Here is an 18,305-nt window from a genome sequence, read left to right on the forward strand (position 1 = left end):
TCATATGGTCAGTGCACTTTCAAAGCAGGCAACAACTCATACAGAAGGGCAGGTTTACCAGCAGCGTGGTGTCGAGGATATCAGCAAAAATTGTCCCAGATAGTAAAAAACTGTGTGATGGTTTCGGTACTATTCATCCCATTGCCTAATCCGAAAGAACTGGAAGTTGGCCTAAACAACTCGTTAAGGTTCGATCGCCGTTGAGAGACTATATCTATTAGTATAGAGACATTCTGTGGATCCAATGTGTCTGTCGTTTCTGAGTATCAGGATTTTTGTTTGTAGGAAATTTGGATGTAATAACCACCAGACCAGAAAAATGCGAATTGGTACAGACGGGAACGAATCCCGCAACCTTAAGATTGGGCGCCAATACTATAACCACTGGACTACTGTGACAACTCACAACTTCCGCCGATAAATTACTTATACAACTTTTGTTACTAAGTGTATAAGACGCTATGGGATGCACGGTCCGCGCTAAAAATCTACCCGTTCGAATTATCGACTTGGCTGTTCCAAAAAAGATGCTTACAGGAGAGATCTTCCACACTTAACATCTGGGGAGTCGCGAGCATGGCGTTCAGATCAAAGGGATGTAGTAACTACCAAGGGGCTTACAAACACTGACCCTCATTCGACCAAGCATAGGAAATATTCTACTGCTCTTTTCTCAAACAAGAAATAATAAGAAACACGCCAATTAATAAGTGAAGGCTAACGAGATATGCTTTTTTTAAAAAATATACGCCATGACTTGTAAGTCGGTTTTACAGAATCTACGGCGCACTATATCATGGAAGCCGAACTGATCCTACTTATGAGATAACTAAAAAGGCAAAATGGTTGAATCTTCTTTATAAAGGTCATAAGCACAGATGATACAGTACTAATTCTAGTAAATTAGCATGCGTCATAGGAAGCAAAAAATCCAGGGCTTCATGAGAGATCGAGGCTTATTACCATTCGTTATTTCTAAAATACGTAAAGAACAAACTTAAATCGGTTAGCTTGGAAATAGGTCTTGAAATGTAACTTTTCACATCCTTAACCCTATTGTAGTCGCAGGGGACCTCACAGACCTGGAAATTATTTTATTTCCTTAATTTTCAAATTAGGTAGAAGTTAAAGTTTAGTGTGGTTTGTTTCCTAATATTTCAATAAGGAACAAGTGCTCAAAAATTTACTGTATTTTTTATTTAATATAAAAGTAAAATATTTAAAACTCAAAGGGCCTGAGGGACCTACTGCGGCTACTAATGTCTAAATAAGAGTTGCAACTACTGTAGATTAAAATGCAATTCTAGACTATTTTGTGATTGTTAGGTTTGTGTGTGTTAGATTACTATAATATAACATGTTGTCACCAATTTAGTAAATTGTGTATATTTTTTTTTCGCTTCCGACCACAATAAAGGCATACGTAAAGTACTATAAATATTCAAGGAAAGTGGCTCAGTAATCAACTCACTAGTATACCATCTCTACGAACAGCACAGACAAATAGAAATATCATGATTGCGTATAGCAAGAACCTCCCGAAGGGCTTATTTACTTCGGTTTTTTCTAATACGAAGAGGTGCGGACTAGAATCAATTAAGATGGTTCAAGCTCACTTAGAACTCTCACAGGTACACGCTAACCATAATCAAAGTTGTCCAGAACAGAACAACCGTATTAACTCTCTAGTTTAACATTCATTTCATCGGCAGTTAAGTACTAATTAGTTTCAGCTCAAAGTCGAGGAACTAAAGCGGTAGAGGGTTATTAAACGTAACCTCTACCCTTTTTTTAGTACAGTAACTATATTTACTGTGCAATTTTTCCTTGGATGGTTATCCAACCCGTCTAACGTTCATTTTTCAAAATATCCTATCGGTTACTGGAAGTACCCTACTAAATTTTACTATAGCTTGTCGCTTACAAACTCTTGGACAATGACCTAGAGACGTGTGATGGATTCCTTACTCAACCAAATAGTGTAGATCCTTAAAATAAAAAATGCACCGAAGTATATATAAAATTACCCAAAATACCACCACTAAAGGTGCCAACCTACGCGGTTGCCATGAATGGATTTTTAAAGAATCAAATAAACGTCCTAGTTGTAGTAACAGGCCAATAAAGGATATCGAGTATCACTAACCGAAAGGCCAACACTGCTGACTTGATCTTTAAAGGATAGCTTTTGCTTAGCTCGCAGTGCCAAGAAAGAAATGGTTCCAGTTAATAACATTAACTATCTTGATTTAATTTGGTTCATACGATCGAGGTAGTGATTTACACGATAGGCCTTTAATGGAACTGACTAGTCGAGTTACTGGGTCAGTTAATTCATATTTTTCTTTAAAGACAAAAAAAGTATAGTCCTAGTGGCCGAAGAAAGTCATAGCCGAAATGGGCCAGCTTAATGGATGCTAGTCTACACTTGTTGCTGACACTTCATTGATAAACCCCTGGAATCATTCTAGTCTATGCATAAGCCTTTATTTGAAAACAACTTTTTACCTTTTTTTTTTCGTTCTAGTTTAGTAGGATAAGCTAGTTTAGATATTATTTCTAAAGTGGTAGTTAATTAGTTTTGTTCTACTAAAATAGAATAAGTTTAATTTGTTATTCTTATAGAGCATAAAGTGGATAATTTTTAGGGTTCTCTAAACATTAACGTGGAAACACGAAATAAAGTTTTAAACTATGGACGTAATCCCTATTTACGTGTCTTGTCTCTGATCGCACGAACCAAATCAAAAGAGCTGGGCTTAGTGTTGATGAAGGAACGATCCCTAACTAATGGTTCAGGTGAAATAATGAAAGTGAGTTTTGCACGTTCCTAGCCTGGTTGTCTTTGTAAATAGGCCTAGCTAAATCAAGATAAAATCCTAGAAAGAGACTCTTACCGGGGATGAAATAGAGAATGAAACTTAATTTTCCGTATAATTCTATTGTATCTTTTGCGTAATGAGTTAGAAAATTACTGAGAAATCTAAAACGCAATCTAAAGTAAATCAAGTCAATAGCACTGGTAGACTTCAATTGACACGAAGTCTTTTAATTTTTTCCTCGGCTGCCTCAATCAGGGCTAATTTATCGTTGCAGCAGGAGCTTAAAATGACTGGGAAAAAGCAGTGAAATACCTATTTTAAAAGGTAATAACTGTTTCCTCAAACTTGTGGAGTAAAACACTCATTCTAATCAACTTGATAACCTGCTTGTTCCGAGTAAACAGAAGGTATTAGTTATGAACTCGATAGACAAAAAAGAGTGAAAACAGATTTGTGCCTAAAGTTACCAAGATAAGCTTTCAAAAACATTAAATAAAAGCTTAAAGCAATTAAAAGCTTGGAAACAGCTATAGTTTAAAGAAAACGTAACAGCGCAGCTTTTTAAATAACTGGTAGAAGCAAAATACTTCAAGTAAACTTAGATACGGAAGCTAAAAATTTTGATAACAATTGTAGTTAGGCATAAAAGTAATCATGAGCTTAGAAAGGATGTTCTAGCGGCAATGCTGGCTTTAATAAATCGATAACATCAGATGTTAGATCTAATAATTTTCGTGCTAGCAATTAGTCTGTAGCTAAGGTAACCTACCTAAGCAGAAGTAATCTGTTTCAGAAGAATAGTAAGGAAAATATTTAAAATCTAACTGTACAAAATCTGACCATAGTGCTTTGCTTTAAACAAGCCTAGGTGTTAAGCTAACCATGTGTTCAGGGACTCGGCATAAATTTGGAGTACTTTCGCTATAATCAAAGCCACTAGGTGTACTAAACAGGTCCCATTCACTTTTTACTATAGAATTAGAAATATGCGAAATCCTTTAAGTATATTGGAGCCTAATTTAACGACTGCAATAATTACGACTGTATGAAAGTAGCAAAATATTTGGCATTTTGTTTAATTGATGTCGTGCATGAATAGTACAATAAATGAGGTACTGTCTGAACACTTGACTTACTAAAAAAGACTAGTTTATGTGAAAATACATAATTAACAAAGGACGAAAAACCTTGTTCAGCTTTATCTTTAAAGTAAATGACAGCCTTGAGAGATGTAGGTAATACTAAAGGTCTCTGCAAGCTATTTGTATAAAAGAAACAGCTTACTCAAGAAGGGTTTAAGTGGTGAAGCTACCCTGTAAGATAATAATAACACAGAAAAACCTAGGCTAGTTCTTAGATATCGTGTGATTATCCTATTTACTTAAATGTACGCAAGTTTCAACGTAAAAGTAAATAATGAGCTTAAAATACTATTTTGTGTTAATAACCTGTTAACTTGAATAAAGGGCTAAAAAGCAACAAATAAACGTTACGACGAGAATAACAGCGTAAGTTTCTTATTAAGACCTTATTGAAAGGGAGAGCTGCGAACTCAAAATCGATTCATCACAACCTCCAATTGAAGAATACTAGAGAGGTACAATTGATCATTGTTTAAAGTACAATGTGCATTGGATTCACTTCCAGGCAACCGAGAAGGGCTTCAATCCTCGTTAGTAAAACCAACGTCAGAAAACCCGTACAGTATGAAGGGACATAGATTATGGAATCTGTCTGTTTCGAAATTATGAGTAGTAAGCTCCCAAGGTAATCTGAAGTGCATAACTATTGAAAAGTTTAAATAGGAAGCAGTTAAGGTTTTCGGCTTTTACAGAAGTAAAATTAAGTTAACTGAGTCGAAAATCAAGGATATATTAGCTTATTACTTGGAAAAGTACAATGAATAGTAAATATTCAATTTGGCCAACTTTGTCCAAGGGGGATTTGAATTGTAGTCACTAGTTAGAATCTGGTATTTGACTATAGAGCCATTTGAAGATTTTTACTATTAAGTGATACGTTCAGTAGTACTTTCTAGTTCTCTAGATGAAGGAACATCTTGAAGTTGGTTTCTGTTCTGGAGTTATCGTTTCGGTAACCTTTAGGAGACTTTTCCAAACCTAAAGAGTACTATGTAGAGTAGTTGTTCTAAGTAAGCTTTAGTGACATACTTGGTTTTAAGGAAATGATTAACCTTCTTCCCTTTCCTGAAAATTTACAAATTGTCTCGGTAACAACACTACGAGTGAAGGTGCTCTGAAATGATGTATAAGAGACTCGAAATTTCTCTCGTATCTCTTTTCCTGCGCCACTGTAACGCTAACTATACTTTTTTAGCTGTCTTACCCTTTGTGCGGAGATTGCACGAGAAACCTTGCTATCGCTGCGACCACAGCGATCTTGAACTGTTCAAGTGTCATGATGTAAAGTTAAGCTCGAAGGCTTCCGCTGTAGGTACTGCCTCTGTCTTACTGCAGCTTTAGGATGACTACAACATGGTTAATAACGTATTTGGTTCGCCAAGGAGACTTGTCTCATTCTATGGTTGACTTTTGTTTTTTTAATCCTGGTGAAATGATTGGCTAATTAACCATGAACTTGATTAAGAAAAAGCTTACGCTGGATACACTAGCATAGCCTTTCGAAGCAAAATATTCTAACATGTTGCCTAGGGAGATCTCGAGAATCCTTGTGTGAAAGCTTGGTGATTCGAGCTAAGTTAGCCAGGAACCTGCTCTATCCGAGTAATTAGGTGTGGTCGAAAGCCATAGAGGTAAGGACTAACTGATGAGTAATGAAAGCTGCACCATTTTCTTATCCAGGGGGCGTCGGTGCGTAACAACTGGTTTGACTCATTAACTAAACTAGGATGCGTGTCGGTGTATACTGATGCTTGTATCTATGTACCTTTGTTGGTACGAAGGTATGAGTACCCTTATGAGTGGTGCTATTTACTAGTATACTATATATATATACCCGCTCGTCCCCTAGGGCCGAGACAATAATTTTATCAATGTTAGGTAAAAGTAGGGTGCTTGAAGGAGTATCTCCCTCATATTCGTTGTGCTGTTAAGCATTCAGTAGAATATATGACATATTTTAACCCTTTTACCTTTCTTTCATTGTTCGTTATAACGTTGTGTTACATATAGTAACGCAGTTATTAAAAAATTTTTACAACTCTGTCTTGGGTTAAGCACTTAAAAATTTATATAGCCAGATAGAAAGTCGAACACTTTGTGGGGATAAGGAGATAGCGGTTCACCCGGTAAAATTCGTTTATACTTAGTGTATAAGGAAAAAACACGAACGTAAACTCAAAGTTTATTAATTATGCCAATGCGGGATCCCTGAGCAGCCAATAAATAGTGAAATACTAATGAGGCAACTGCATAGCACAAATAAATACATTAAATTATTTATTACGTTCTAGACACCATTATTTCATGTAGCCAACTTTGACTCCATTTTTATTTCTTCAATTTTTTTAAAAAGTTGTTCTATACTTCCTGTCTCTTCGTCAAAGCACATAAACATTTGAATAATTTTTTGATAGCTATAATTAATTGAAAAGACACCAACAATAAAAATTTCAGAAAGCTAAGTGTTACAGTATAACGCGATCGGGGTTAAATTGAGGAGTAATTGCTTTATTATTTTTTATACATTCCATGACGGTTTCAGCTCGTTCAATAACTAATAGCAGTAATAGATTAATCAATTATGACTAGTCGGCAAGTAACTTTTTTCTCAAAAGTATAGAAGGATGGTAAACTAATCCCTAAAAGAAGAAATGATCACAGAAGTCACCTTTAGAGTCTATCCCTGCTTGTTTAGCAATGAAAGCAGCATAACTGTTAGAAGAAGTTCCTTCCACGACTTTATATAAGTAAACTGGCTCGTTTTGGTCGTTCAGCATATACTAGAATACCATCACTATTGTATTGTGCGATAGAAACATATGATACCTTCATAGTCTTAAAGATAAAAACACTTTTTTTCAAATCTTCAGCTCCGAGTAATTCGTAAAAGTGTGTGGCAACAAGCTCGGTGGAAACGGTGAATAAAATAAGCAGTTAAAGTAAATTTAGTGAAGAAGGTAGAGTAACTTAGTTTTTTTTAACTATCTCTTAAAAAGTTGAACTCAAAACTACGATCGAAAACAAGTCCCCGGCTTAAGTAATATACATTAACTAGAAATAGCCTACTACTCGCGGGGAGCTGCTAGACCAAAACTCAAGGGTGGCTCTGAGCAAGCCAAGGCCTTCAGGAGAAAAAGTGCCTGAGGGAAAAGGGTTTACTCTCTGACAATAAACCATTATGCTTTATTCCTACCTTTACCAAACTCGTCAATGATCACGAGTGATTTTTCTGTGGCATTTCTCAGAGCCATTCCCACTTGATTTAAGTCAATCATAAAGGTGCTTTTGTCTACAGCAACACTTTCTCTACTGTGAATTCTAGTAAAAATCCGATCAAGTAATCCGATCTCAGCATAAGAGGCAGGAATAAGACTTCCTTATAAATTGCAAAGGAAGGAGGTTATTAGCTTGTAACATATACACAATAACTACTTAAGTACCAATGTGCGCCATAAAGCACAAAAGCCCCACCTTGATGTAAAATAGTAAACGTAACTACTTTTGATCTTTAATATATATTAGACTTCTTAAGAGGTCAACCTGTTTTAAATATATGGACTTTCCACTGGCATTTGGTCCGGTAAAAATTTGAATGCGGCTGTTCTTTGCCTCGAAAACCGAGTCATTAGGTATGAATTGCTCAACACAAAGTTCTTGTAGTGGATGTCTGAAAAAATATCAACATTGTTCACCTCTGATGTGTGGTATTTATACCTCCCATTCCTAATTATAAGTCTATTACTAAAGTGGAATACTGGGGCACAGTCATAGCCTAACTCCAAAGCCACAGCTGCTAGAGCTTGAAAACTTTTTTCTTCAAATGACTTTATGAAGCTTACATAAAACAGATTGCAGTACCAGTCAATCTCAGCCGCCACTTTGGATATGTTCATCATAACTGTAAACTGGGAGAGAGCTGCTTCTTTTAACCGCCATAAAATGCCATTCTCAAGGTCGGTTATATCGCTATGAATGTCGCCCAAATTTTCGTCCAACTCTAATAACGTATTTTATGATGAAAGCCTACATGACAATTTTGAAAGTGCACCGCGCATCCGTGCTGTCTTGTAGTGTGTGGCGTATTCGGTACTAAACTACAAATACACTTGGTTATTTCTAAGCTTTTATAGTACTCGGGTATGCCGAAGTTAACTTGGAACTCTAGCCCTGCAGCTTTGCATGGAGTTGCGTTGGGAATGGAGAGTATATAACCTTGCACTTAATGTAAACTTGGGCGCTCAAGAAAGCAGGTAACAACATACCAAGTTGCGGAAAATACACCACAGCGCATTCTTGAACCGACGGAAACGTTTTCATTTCTTCCTTAGCCACAAAAGTCTGTTGTACAAGTAGGGACTGCAGTCCAAGTATCTCTGCCAATATAACCAACGAGAAAGTCGGGGAGCCCATGAAATAAGCGTCTTTTATCATCCAGTTCCGTATCCACACCAAATTTAATAATAGTTTTCTTCTGTTTTCGAGTTTCCTCGATGTCAAGCTGTCAAAAATAAAAAAACGTAAAAATTTCGCTATGTCCGCCTTAATTTACTTTTAACAATATTTACAATATCTTCGCAGTTTTTCAGAAAGCTAGTCAACTCTGAGCTGTTAATACCAGCCGCCTAAAGGAAAAGAAAGGATGATTACATCTGTTAATTAAAACAAAAGTACCTCTTTGAGAACCGCCAGGCCAAAGTTCTTCATTTTAAGAGCAGAAGTAGTAATTAAGATCCAATGGGAAATGGACTTAGAGGTTGGAGAAATTTAAAGAAGAACTAAGAAGAGTGTAAATTCCTGATTGACAGCCATAACCTACCTGGACAATAGCAATCCAGTCGGTAGCATCCACTTTCATTCCTTTTTGTAAGCGACAGAAGATTCTCTAATTAACATTATTACTAAAATGTTATTTTTAGAGGAAAACATAAAAATCGCTAAAACGCGCAAAAGAAAATCGGTTTCAAAATATCACCGGGATGTTGGCCATATGGCGCAAATCACTCCTTATAAGGTTAACCAGCTCTCGATTTTCTAGACGGTTAAAGCACTGGATAGATTTTTGTCTTTCCATAAGTAGGTCGAGGTCGCTACTGGGCCGTTGAAACCACTCCCTGATAATATTATTATCCCATCAATGGCAAAAGCCGAGTAAATGTGGGCCAAAATAAAAAAACTAAGTGTATGAAGATTAGACCCTTTCCATTTTCATACCGTAGTAAGCTAGAGCCAACTCTAGTCTTTGTTCTATTCATTATCCCGAAGAGGGATAACTATAGCGATAACGAGAGAATGTAAGGCATGGCTTTAAAGACTTTTTATGGCGGATGGCAGCTCTACCCCCTCTTTCGCTGAGAGCCCTCGTTTTTGAACAGCGGGGTGAGACTCCGGATTAAATATCTGCAATGCTCTGCAGAGTAGAAAGAAGAGTGATGTGTTTTTAAAAAGAACGCACGCTGCAGTCAACCTGTAGGTATTCTCATCTATAAGAACGATTTTGGAGCTAAAAAAGGCGTTATTAAAAAAAGGATTAAAGAAGTCTTGAAACAGCAACTTGGCATACAAATTCGCAATTTCCAGTGAGGAGACGAAAATACGGGGCCTGTCCAGCTCAATGCCAATCCTGTTGGCCTCTAAATATTTTAAGAGCGCTCCAGTTGCTAATAGCTTAAAGACCACGAGGTAAGAGTACAGCAGGTTTGTTTGTAGATAGTTATATCGTATAGCTACCATTTTTTCATTGTCCATAGGGATTAAGTTATTTATATACACAAATCGCTCTTGATTAGAAAGACCGGCAGGGATAGAGGCAAGGTCGAGCAGATGCAAGCTTCCTCTTCCCATGTTCTAGCAAGCGATAATATATAGTTCTAAAAAGTTTATTAAGACAGAAATGTCCTGGAACTCTACCGGTTGAAAATATTTTGGAGAAAGGCTTTCGATTTTCACATCTTAATATCAAATAAGTATGTGTTCAATAAATAATATTAATAACTACGTATGATGTAGTTTAATCTAATGTTATAATATGGCATTATTTTAAGGTTTTCATAAGATTTTTTAAAGTTTACTAAACTTAATAAGTTTGACTTGCAAATAGCAATAGAGAATGTAAATTTTTTAAAAAAAAAGTTTATACTGCTCTCTCCCTGGGAAGAAACCCATTCTCGTACCACGGAGATAGAAACCAAGTCACGGGGATCAAGTATTATAGTTGAAGGACAAACATCCTCTAAACCTTTTGACAATACGCTTAAAATATTTAAGCGGATAATGAAAAGTAATACATTTTCTAAAAATCGATAAGTCTTTATCATTCAACAAATCTGGGTACAAAGACAGTTTGCAAGATGAAAGACAAAAAACTGCGGCACCCACTTTCAAGTTTTTATGAAAGAAGGAGAGGTAAATCTGTGTCATAATACTAAAAATACTGTGATATTATGGAAGTTCACCAAAAATTACCGGTCTTCCTTCCCTTTTTTGCAGAGATGTATAATTAAAAAAAAGGAGTTATGTTATTTTTAGTATTGAATATTTAAGCTTATACATAAGATGAATATTAGCTTCCTAGAAAGTTTATGCAGTTTTAAAAGCATTACACAAATTTAATAGTTACTTTATACTAATACTCTAAAACACAGATCCAGTTTTCCTCGGTGCCAGTAACTGGTGTTAACCGGGTTCAGGTTATTAAAAAAATTGTAAAAAGCAATGCTTGTTAAATAAATCCTAACTAAAGGGCGTTTTTTATTCAGTTGTACACGTTTGAATTATCTATTATTGCTTAAAGTCTATTCTTTTTTAATATGAATGTTGTATTTTAAAAGCTGTTTTACGGTGAAAACTTCATTAGACAATGGTTGGTGTAGCATCAACTATGACCTAGAACCACCTTTAAACAGACACTCATAACGATCAAAACAGACAATTTTTGTCAGATCTGGCAAATTAATAAATTAAAAAAAATAAAAAATAAAAAAATTAGATTAGGATTACTAGTAGGTAATTAAAATCTTAAATGAAGCCCATTACGTTAAACCCACCAACAATGTCAACTTTTATCAATAAATAAGCCTACTACCTTACATATTATATTAATACATATTAACAATATACTCAAGTTCAAGTTGCTCTTTGGAAGCAAACTCAAATTTTGTTGGGTGAACTTGGTCGTGTGGGACGAGGACAGCCTCTGCTTCCATTGTTGCAGACAACTAAAGAGATTTAAAAGGTAAAAAAATTGGACAACGCTTCTCCTCAAAAAGCAAGGCTTTCGTATATATACGACCAAAATATATTGTTCCAAAAAATAATGAAGGCGCGGTTTGAGACAACAAATTAGTTTCTTTTTTAAACTTTCATATTAAAAAGTATTTTAATCAATTAACAAGTTTCTAAAAACAAGCAATACATACATGCAGTTAAATTTCAAATTGCGACAATAAAATAGGGTTTTTTTATGAAAATAGTATGTTTTCTGGAACTCTGCAATATTTTAATAATTTGTAATCATCATGTAAATTCATAAACTGCATTTTAATGAAAGCTAAAACACTTAAAATTGTCAATTAAATAGCAGATCCATCAAGTACAGTTTACCATAAAAATGTTATAATTATAAATATTCTTCCAATACAAATTAAACCTCCACTAAAAAGTTAAAGGATGTTTAGGAATTTAAGTCGCGTATGCGTCTTTACGAAAAGTAGGAAAACTCAGACAATAAAAATATTACATACTTTTACGATTGGATAAAACTGCTTTTTACAAGTATTTAGGAATGAGGAAAATTCTTCAGCAAGTTTCTGTGGGGTAAATTAGTATATACAATGTTGCATTAAAAACCTTCTTTTATGAAATTATGAAGTCATGAGGCAATGAAAATAATTCATGATTGCTTATTTAAATAAATTTTAAACTTGCCTTCAAGCAATTTTAGATGCTAGAAAATATATATAGTATACTCTCCATCTAAGTGGCGCTTTGATGTATATCTTATATTAACTTAAAATTTAAGTGTTCTTAATAACACTTTTGATACCAGCGACGTGAAACCGGTTAAATTAAATATCTTATCTTTACTTTCGATATGGGTGCCACAATTTAATATTGCGGTTAACAAAAATAGAACTAGAATTATCCGAAAGATATATTTTATATTATTTTAAAGCGCCGTAAGTTTTTCGTGTAGTTTATGGTTTTCAAAAATAATAAGTTTACTATATCCTTTTATTAAATTAAAATTAAAATTTATATGCCAGAGGTAAAGTTAGATTTTTTGTACTCAAAATGAGTGTCGATCATTTTTAAGTGATTATTTAATATAGGTAAAAATTGCAACAATTGTTTATTAAGAGTGTGGTTGCTTACCGATTTTTCTAAATGTTCAGTTCTTAAAAATTTTACTTTACCTGATAAAAAGTTAGTTATTCACGTTAGACATAATACATCTTTAGCTAGAGGAATATAAGTTTAATATCTTTTGTTGGTAGCCCCTTATCAAAAAACCTTAATAGCTTGATGTAAGGTAATACTACATTAAAAGCTTTTTTTACTCTTAATTTTAATAATCATACATCCTTACCTAAAAGTCAGCTGCAGTATTAGGAAGTAACGCTTGGCTGTTAGTAATATGTATTTTTTTAATGGCGTCACTTTTTTGGTAGATATTTTAAGCTTATCAGTGGCTTTGTAGATGCTCTATCAAACTAATCAAATATTTTGTTAATTCGAGCTCGCTTAGAGAGGCATTTCATTTATACAATAGTAAAATCAATTTTTAATTTTTGTTTACTCTGAATTTTCTCTTTTTTTTTTTTTATTAATTTATTATTGTTTTTATCTTTATAACCTTAAACCCCCAAAAAATTTTAAAAGCACATGTGGTGCGCAACTGTCTTATGGCTTGAACAAACAAAGCAGATATCATGCTAATCTAGCTGTTCTGTATATATTGATGACACTACGTTGAGAGACATGCGCCTTCTGGTAATAATTATAGTCACTCGCGGTTATTGAAAAAACCAGAAATGTATCCATCTTACTTTGTTATTTAGGTGTAGGCCTAAAGCGAATTAATTAATCTGCTTCTGCTTCCTTCCTAAACCATAATTAAATATCTTGGACCTTCAACAGTCTTAAACTCTTTTTTTTTTATAATTTTCAAAAATTTACGCTTGGTTTTTTTTATAGTTCGGAGACTTAGAGTAGGGTTTATAGCTTTTTCTTAACAATAGACAATTAGCTTGTATAGCATGCTCGCTACTATTAGTAAAAATTTAAGTTTGAAGCCACCATAATTGATTCATAGTAGTTTCATCGTCCCTCGATATAATAAAACCGTAAGTTAAGAAAGTTATGTGAGAAGATTCTAGAGTTCTTGAATGCAATTATTGTTTTCAAAACATTAAAATAAAATTAATATTATAGACAATAAGCCAAGAAAGGGAAAAGTTAAGAAGATACTATATTGTATTTTATATGGGAAGCAAAAAATTCTGCAGGGTCGGGTCTTCCTTTACGACTTGTTTCAATTTTTTTTTAAAGAAAGGACGTTATCTTTATAGAAGTTTGTTAATTTTAAGGGTTTAAAAGTTAATTTATGAGCGGCACTTGGAAACTTAAGTTAACTGCACTTGTTACAACTGCACTTTTTAATTTCGTTTAACTTTACGTTATTTATTTCTAAGCTCTTATATGTACATGACTAAAAATTTCTACTTTTTTGACTTTATTGTAAAAAATTTTTTGGTTTTCGAACTTTAATTTTCATCAGTTGCTACTTACTCTTGTTGATAGTAAGTTTTTTGGGTGTCCTAGAATTGAAGCTCCTTCATATATTCCACTTAGTTTAAATACAAACTCAACTTTACAGTACCATATAAGAAAGAGTTTTGTATTAATTATTGAAACGTTTTGGTTTGAGAGCGTCCGATATATATTTCTAAAAGGGAGAATACCCACCCTGGTATCCTTGACAAGAAAGGTCATGGTTTTACGCCCCTGACTCGGCGAGGATAAAAAGCAATTTGTGGAAAGCATCTACCCTGTTCCTTTGTGAGGAAAAGGCTAAGGCGCCTTCGCAGTCATCCCCTGTCCCCAGTTTCATACCTTTTTTTAGTACACCTAACCAGCGAATTCTAGTCAATTGAGCTTTTGACAGTCTGTATAATTTGAAAGGTCAAATTGATTTGTATTTAAGTTTTATAACTTCAGTTTACACTTGATATTTCGAATAGTTGAGACTCTAATTACTTAATTATGGAGCAAAATTGGGAGAGTTTCAAAGAAAATATTGAGCCTCTTAGGCAAGGGAGACAGGTAGAAGAGTTATATAGAATTATAAATAGCGATGATTTAAGCAACAAGCGTGATCTTCAAGATTCCATCAGGTTTAATATTTAAAAGATTTTTCTTTTTTATTATTTTATTTTAATTTAGGAAATTTGAACTGAAACTTTTAAATTCAGAGTTGCAAGACGACCCTTTGGAAGATTGGCTTAGGTAGTTACAGCTATATATATTATATGATTTGAAATTGTTTATAAATAGAAATTATTTAAAAAGTATGGCTATTATATGATTTGAAATTGTTTATAAATAGAAATTATTTAAAAAGTATGGCCATTGTGGCTAACTTTCTTATCACTATGAAACAAAGCTAGGGATTTTTCTTTTTGGAGTAAAAAGTTTTAACTTTCAGTATTTTTAACTTGTTTTAAAAACGCGATCACATAAGTTAGGAAAATTTTAAAACTTAACATATCTGTTTCATAACTAAGTAGTTATCATTTAATTAGGATTTTTTAATAGTACGTACCAATAATAGCGTAGAGTGAGAAACTGCCTTTTTAAATACTAATAAATGTTAGTTTTTTTGTTTATTTATAGCCTAATATATGGTTTTCTCAATAATATTTTAACTTTTCTTTTAGTTATAAATCCTTTTTGCAGCAACAACTTTATAAAGGTGACGAGAAGCGTATGATGAACTTCTATGAACGCTGCCTTCAGAAGTTTCAGGTTTTATCACAATTTGTGAAAGTTATAAACCTTTTCTTTTTCGCGTGCTACTTTTTTTTTAATGAGACTTATGAATACATTTTGAGTAGGGCGACGAGCAGTACGAAAACGATCCAAGATTTCTACGTTTGTGTATTGACTACGTTAGTAAAAATGAATAACAAAGACAACTACTTCAATCTTAGCTCTTTAAAATAAAAGGCGGACTCGGTGGATGATCCTGATGATATTTTTCATTACTTATTGCGCTCCAATATTGGAGCCAAACTTTCTTTACTTTACGAGACTTACGCTGTGAAATTAGAGGATTGCGGGAACTTTAGGAAGGCGGACGAAATCTATCTTCTAGGCCTTGAAAGGTTTTTTCGAATGGGCTCGCTACAGGGTCTCGGTGCATTAAATTTCTCTTATCACCATAGAAAAGCACAGCCACTGTCACGATTAACAAAGAGCTACGAGGCGTTTCAGCATCGCCTGGCTGAAAAACTCAAAGCTCAGGAACTGACTGAAAACCCTTATATTAGCGCGTGCGTCACTGGCGCCGGTGGCCTTAGTGACCCTGCAGCGGACATGAGGCTCCCTGCTGGCGACCAGGAGAACATCAGAAAAAGCGTGTATCTCTTCTGCCCTTGGTGGGCTACTTCCTTACGATCGCCTGACAGGTGCTCATGCGCAACCTTCTTTTCAAGTTTTTAACGATTCTGGAGAAAACACGTGCCCAAGTTCTACCCGGCCTTGTCGGCCACCTTTGTACGTGGATAGGAGGAAAGAGAATGCGCCTTTAGTCTCGCGCTGGGTGCAGCACTCGGTATTGTGCTAGTGCTACCACTCAGCAGCTGACCATACGACTGCCTAACTGACTTTTTAGCTGCCGCAGAAGACTACGTGCGCTACTGAAAACACACCATTTACAGTATATGTTGAAGAGCACAATGGGTGGGTGCCATATAGTGATTTCTACTTTCAGCATTTTTAATTTCGTTTGCGGTCAGCAACACGGGACCCTCTTTTTCTGGAAACGTCCATGCATTCAAGTAGCCACTTTCTGCCTATCTTCTCGCTATTGGTCTGTTTAATAACTATCAATCAGAACGCTGAGGCTTGAACCGAAAGAGAAGTTTTTTCACAGAACGCGCGACCATTGCGAAGATTCTAAAGATCAACTGGCCTATGATTATACCAAGCTTATGATGGTATGCCCTCCTGGTTTCTCGGCCAGCTACACTCCCTTCCTTTTCGACCCAATTGTATAGGGCACCAACCTGGAAATATCTCCTGAGGAGCTCCGGGCCCTACAGGCCCGATATCAGCCCCCGGCTTTTACTTTTACGGTCATCGAACCTTCTAAATTGTGTGACACAACGGGGGCCTCTAGACCACACGACTCTAACATCAGTATTCTGGGCGAGGAAACAAGCACCCTCAACTTATCGTCCGTTTACAAGAAACTCAACTTCGATACTCCGTCTGTTAACATCAGCCAAAGTAGTACAAATAAAGTCCTCCCTTCTTTATTACTTTTCCATTTTGTAATAAAGAGCGCGGGAGCGGTCACAAGAACTATTTCCTGTTAGACCCACCCGAGGCCTCTGAAAGTCGAGAGGCACTCTCCTCCATGCTTGCTTACCTTAATTTTTTTTTGATAATAATAATAGCCTCAACCACCCGCCTGCTCCCCCGCATTCGTCTCTGACTTGTACCGGTGTAGTGACCGCTTAACTGTCAAAATTAGCGATGCTGCCCCGGAAGTACGTTTGGATGAGCTACTGACTTTAGGTGCTCACGTGCTTTGTACCAATTGTTTTCATTACTTACCCTACTCATATATAAGGGCGGGAGTGTTATGGTGTGCAGAAGCTGCTCTCGGTCTCGTCAACCGCCCACGTTTATCTGCTAGGAAAGGTGGTCGAGGAGGACCACGGGGAAGGCGAGTGCGGCGACCCCCTTTATGATCCCGAGGATGCTACACTAGCCATGAAGGTAGTGCACCTGCCTCTCCTTACGCACTTACCATATTTGTGACTTATATGCATAAACCCAGGTGTCCGGTGCTGAAGGCCACTGGGAGTTCCATATTGTCCAGCGAATTGCTCGCGCCCTCGCTTTACTAAAAGTGTTTGAATGCCTTCCCCGTCCACTCTACTGTTGTTTTTTTTACTACCCTTTTGTTTTTAAATGAGAGGAACGAAGGGGAGGTTATTTTGTAGACTACTCCCGCGGCTTTGTGTACAGAGACAAGACTTTTCTACTGATGCGTTATTACGACCAGGGGACTCTCATGGTCCCTATATCGGTTATTCCTCCTTTGTTCTTCGTTTTATATGTTTTTATTATTCGAGGATGCGCTGGAAACCTACAAGCGCGAACAAAAGAAAATGCAGGAAGAACTCGTGATATTTTACTGCATAGAGTTACTGAAGGCTATTGAACTCTTGCATCGTTTCAACGTTGTGCACGGAAATATTGCTTTGGAAAACTTACTCATTCGCGCTGACGGGAGGTGCTGCACCACCATGCCTTTTTTTATAATTACTTGTGCCCAACCATGGCGAAAATTCAGAAGCCTCTCTGAAAGCTGGCATCCGGACGGTTCTAGTGGCTGGGCGGCCCACGGGCTGACGCTGATTGACTTCAGGAAAAGTCTAGATATGGACCAACCTGATGGCAAGCAGGGTCTTTGTGGTACCGGGGAGCTTTCGTCGGGCCTTCGCGCTTGTCCTGAACTTAGAGACGGCCACTCTCCTTCTTTCCAGGCTCGTTCAGTTACTATTTTATTACTATGAATGATTATTACGAGTCCATTCATAGATCGACACCTTTGATGTGCTATTTGTGGTATTCTCTCTACTTTACGCGTCACCACTGAATATTGTATTTGCTAATGGAAAGTGGAGCCCAGCATGTGCTTTCGAATCGTAGCATATATTTTTTTTCCCGTCAAAATTTTTATATTTATAACGCTGTCAACCTAAAAGTTGTGCCCACGCCGCCCTATGGAAAGAAATTTTTGAGCTTTTTTTGAATACTACAAGCGCCAAAACGACTCCTTGCTTCCTTCAATCCGCCCGCCTTCGCCTAGAAGTCTACCTGAAAGGCCAAAGTGCTAGCAGTAGGCTGGGTAGTTGCCTGGTTTTCCTCTTTTGTGGGGAGGGGTAAGCTGATTTCTATTTGGGCCCGCCAGGCGCTTTTATCAGGAGACAAAGTATCAATATATTCAACTTGCGGTACCTAAAAGATCAAGAGCTCGAAGATCTTTAGCCCTACAGCAACTACTTGACTCTTATTACTTTTTTTACACGTTTTAAGGAAAAAATCGCAG

The 18,305-nt window shown here is 36.1% G+C and overlaps 2 protein-coding genes across 2 annotated transcripts; both read left to right on the forward strand.

The window, feature by feature from the left end:
* Positions 1-14,053: 14,053 nt before the first annotated feature.
* Positions 14,054-16,589, forward strand: LOC135121162 (probable inactive serine/threonine-protein kinase bub1). The gene is made up of 13 exons (XM_064045469.1): positions 14,054-14,143; positions 14,203-14,355; positions 14,405-14,467; positions 14,899-14,986; positions 15,076-15,129; positions 15,188-15,345; positions 15,406-15,598; positions 15,649-15,794; positions 15,855-15,922; positions 15,979-16,020; positions 16,077-16,179; positions 16,240-16,471; positions 16,525-16,589. Exons 2-8 carry the CDS (start codon positions 14,225-14,227, stop codon positions 15,769-15,771), a joined length of 810 nt encoding a protein of 269 aa, XP_063901539.1. The 5' UTR covers positions 14,054-14,143; positions 14,203-14,224; the 3' UTR covers positions 15,772-15,794; positions 15,855-15,922; positions 15,979-16,020; positions 16,077-16,179; positions 16,240-16,471; positions 16,525-16,589.
* Positions 16,174-18,305, forward strand: LOC135121168 (uncharacterized). Its single transcript, XM_064045474.1, has 11 exons — positions 16,174-16,179; positions 16,240-16,485; positions 16,642-16,762; positions 16,818-16,966; positions 17,028-17,099; positions 17,169-17,267; positions 17,326-17,486; positions 17,547-17,739; positions 17,795-17,901; positions 17,962-18,104; positions 18,168-18,305. The coding sequence occupies exons 1-11, from the start codon at positions 16,174-16,176 to the stop codon at positions 18,242-18,244; spliced, it is 1,374 nt and encodes a 457-aa protein (XP_063901544.1). The 3' UTR covers positions 18,245-18,305.

Source organism: Zophobas morio, unplaced genomic scaffold (assembly GCF_036711695.1).
Source record: "Zophobas morio isolate AGI-343-1 ecotype UQ-CSIRO unplaced genomic scaffold, CSIRO_AGI_Zmor_V1 ptg000513l, whole genome shotgun sequence".
NCBI classification, from domain to species: domain Eukaryota; kingdom Metazoa; phylum Arthropoda; class Insecta; order Coleoptera; family Tenebrionidae; genus Zophobas; species Zophobas morio.

What these genes read in the sequence shown, in the direction of transcription:
- LOC135121162 (XM_064045469.1), top strand. Translation starts at nt 14,225, where the DNA reads ATGGAGCAAAATTGGGAGAGTTTCAAAGAAAATATTGAGCCTCTTAGG. An exon ending in TACGTTTGTGTATTGACTAC is followed by an intron (nt 15,130 to 15,187) that starts GTTAGTAAAAAT and finishes TTAAAATAAAAG; the next exon opens with GCGGACTCGGTGGATGATCC. An exon ending in AGGAGAACATCAGAAAAAGC is followed by an intron (nt 15,599 to 15,648) that starts GTGTATCTCTTC and finishes ATCGCCTGACAG; the next exon opens with GTGCTCATGCGCAACCTTCT.
- LOC135121168 (XM_064045474.1), top strand. An exon ending in GGATGAGCTACTGACTTTAG is followed by an intron (nt 16,763 to 16,817) that starts GTGCTCACGTGC and finishes CTCATATATAAG; the next exon opens with GGCGGGAGTGTTATGGTGTG. An exon ending in CTCATTCGCGCTGACGGGAG is followed by an intron (nt 17,487 to 17,546) that starts GTGCTGCACCAC and finishes GCGAAAATTCAG; the next exon opens with AAGCCTCTCTGAAAGCTGGC.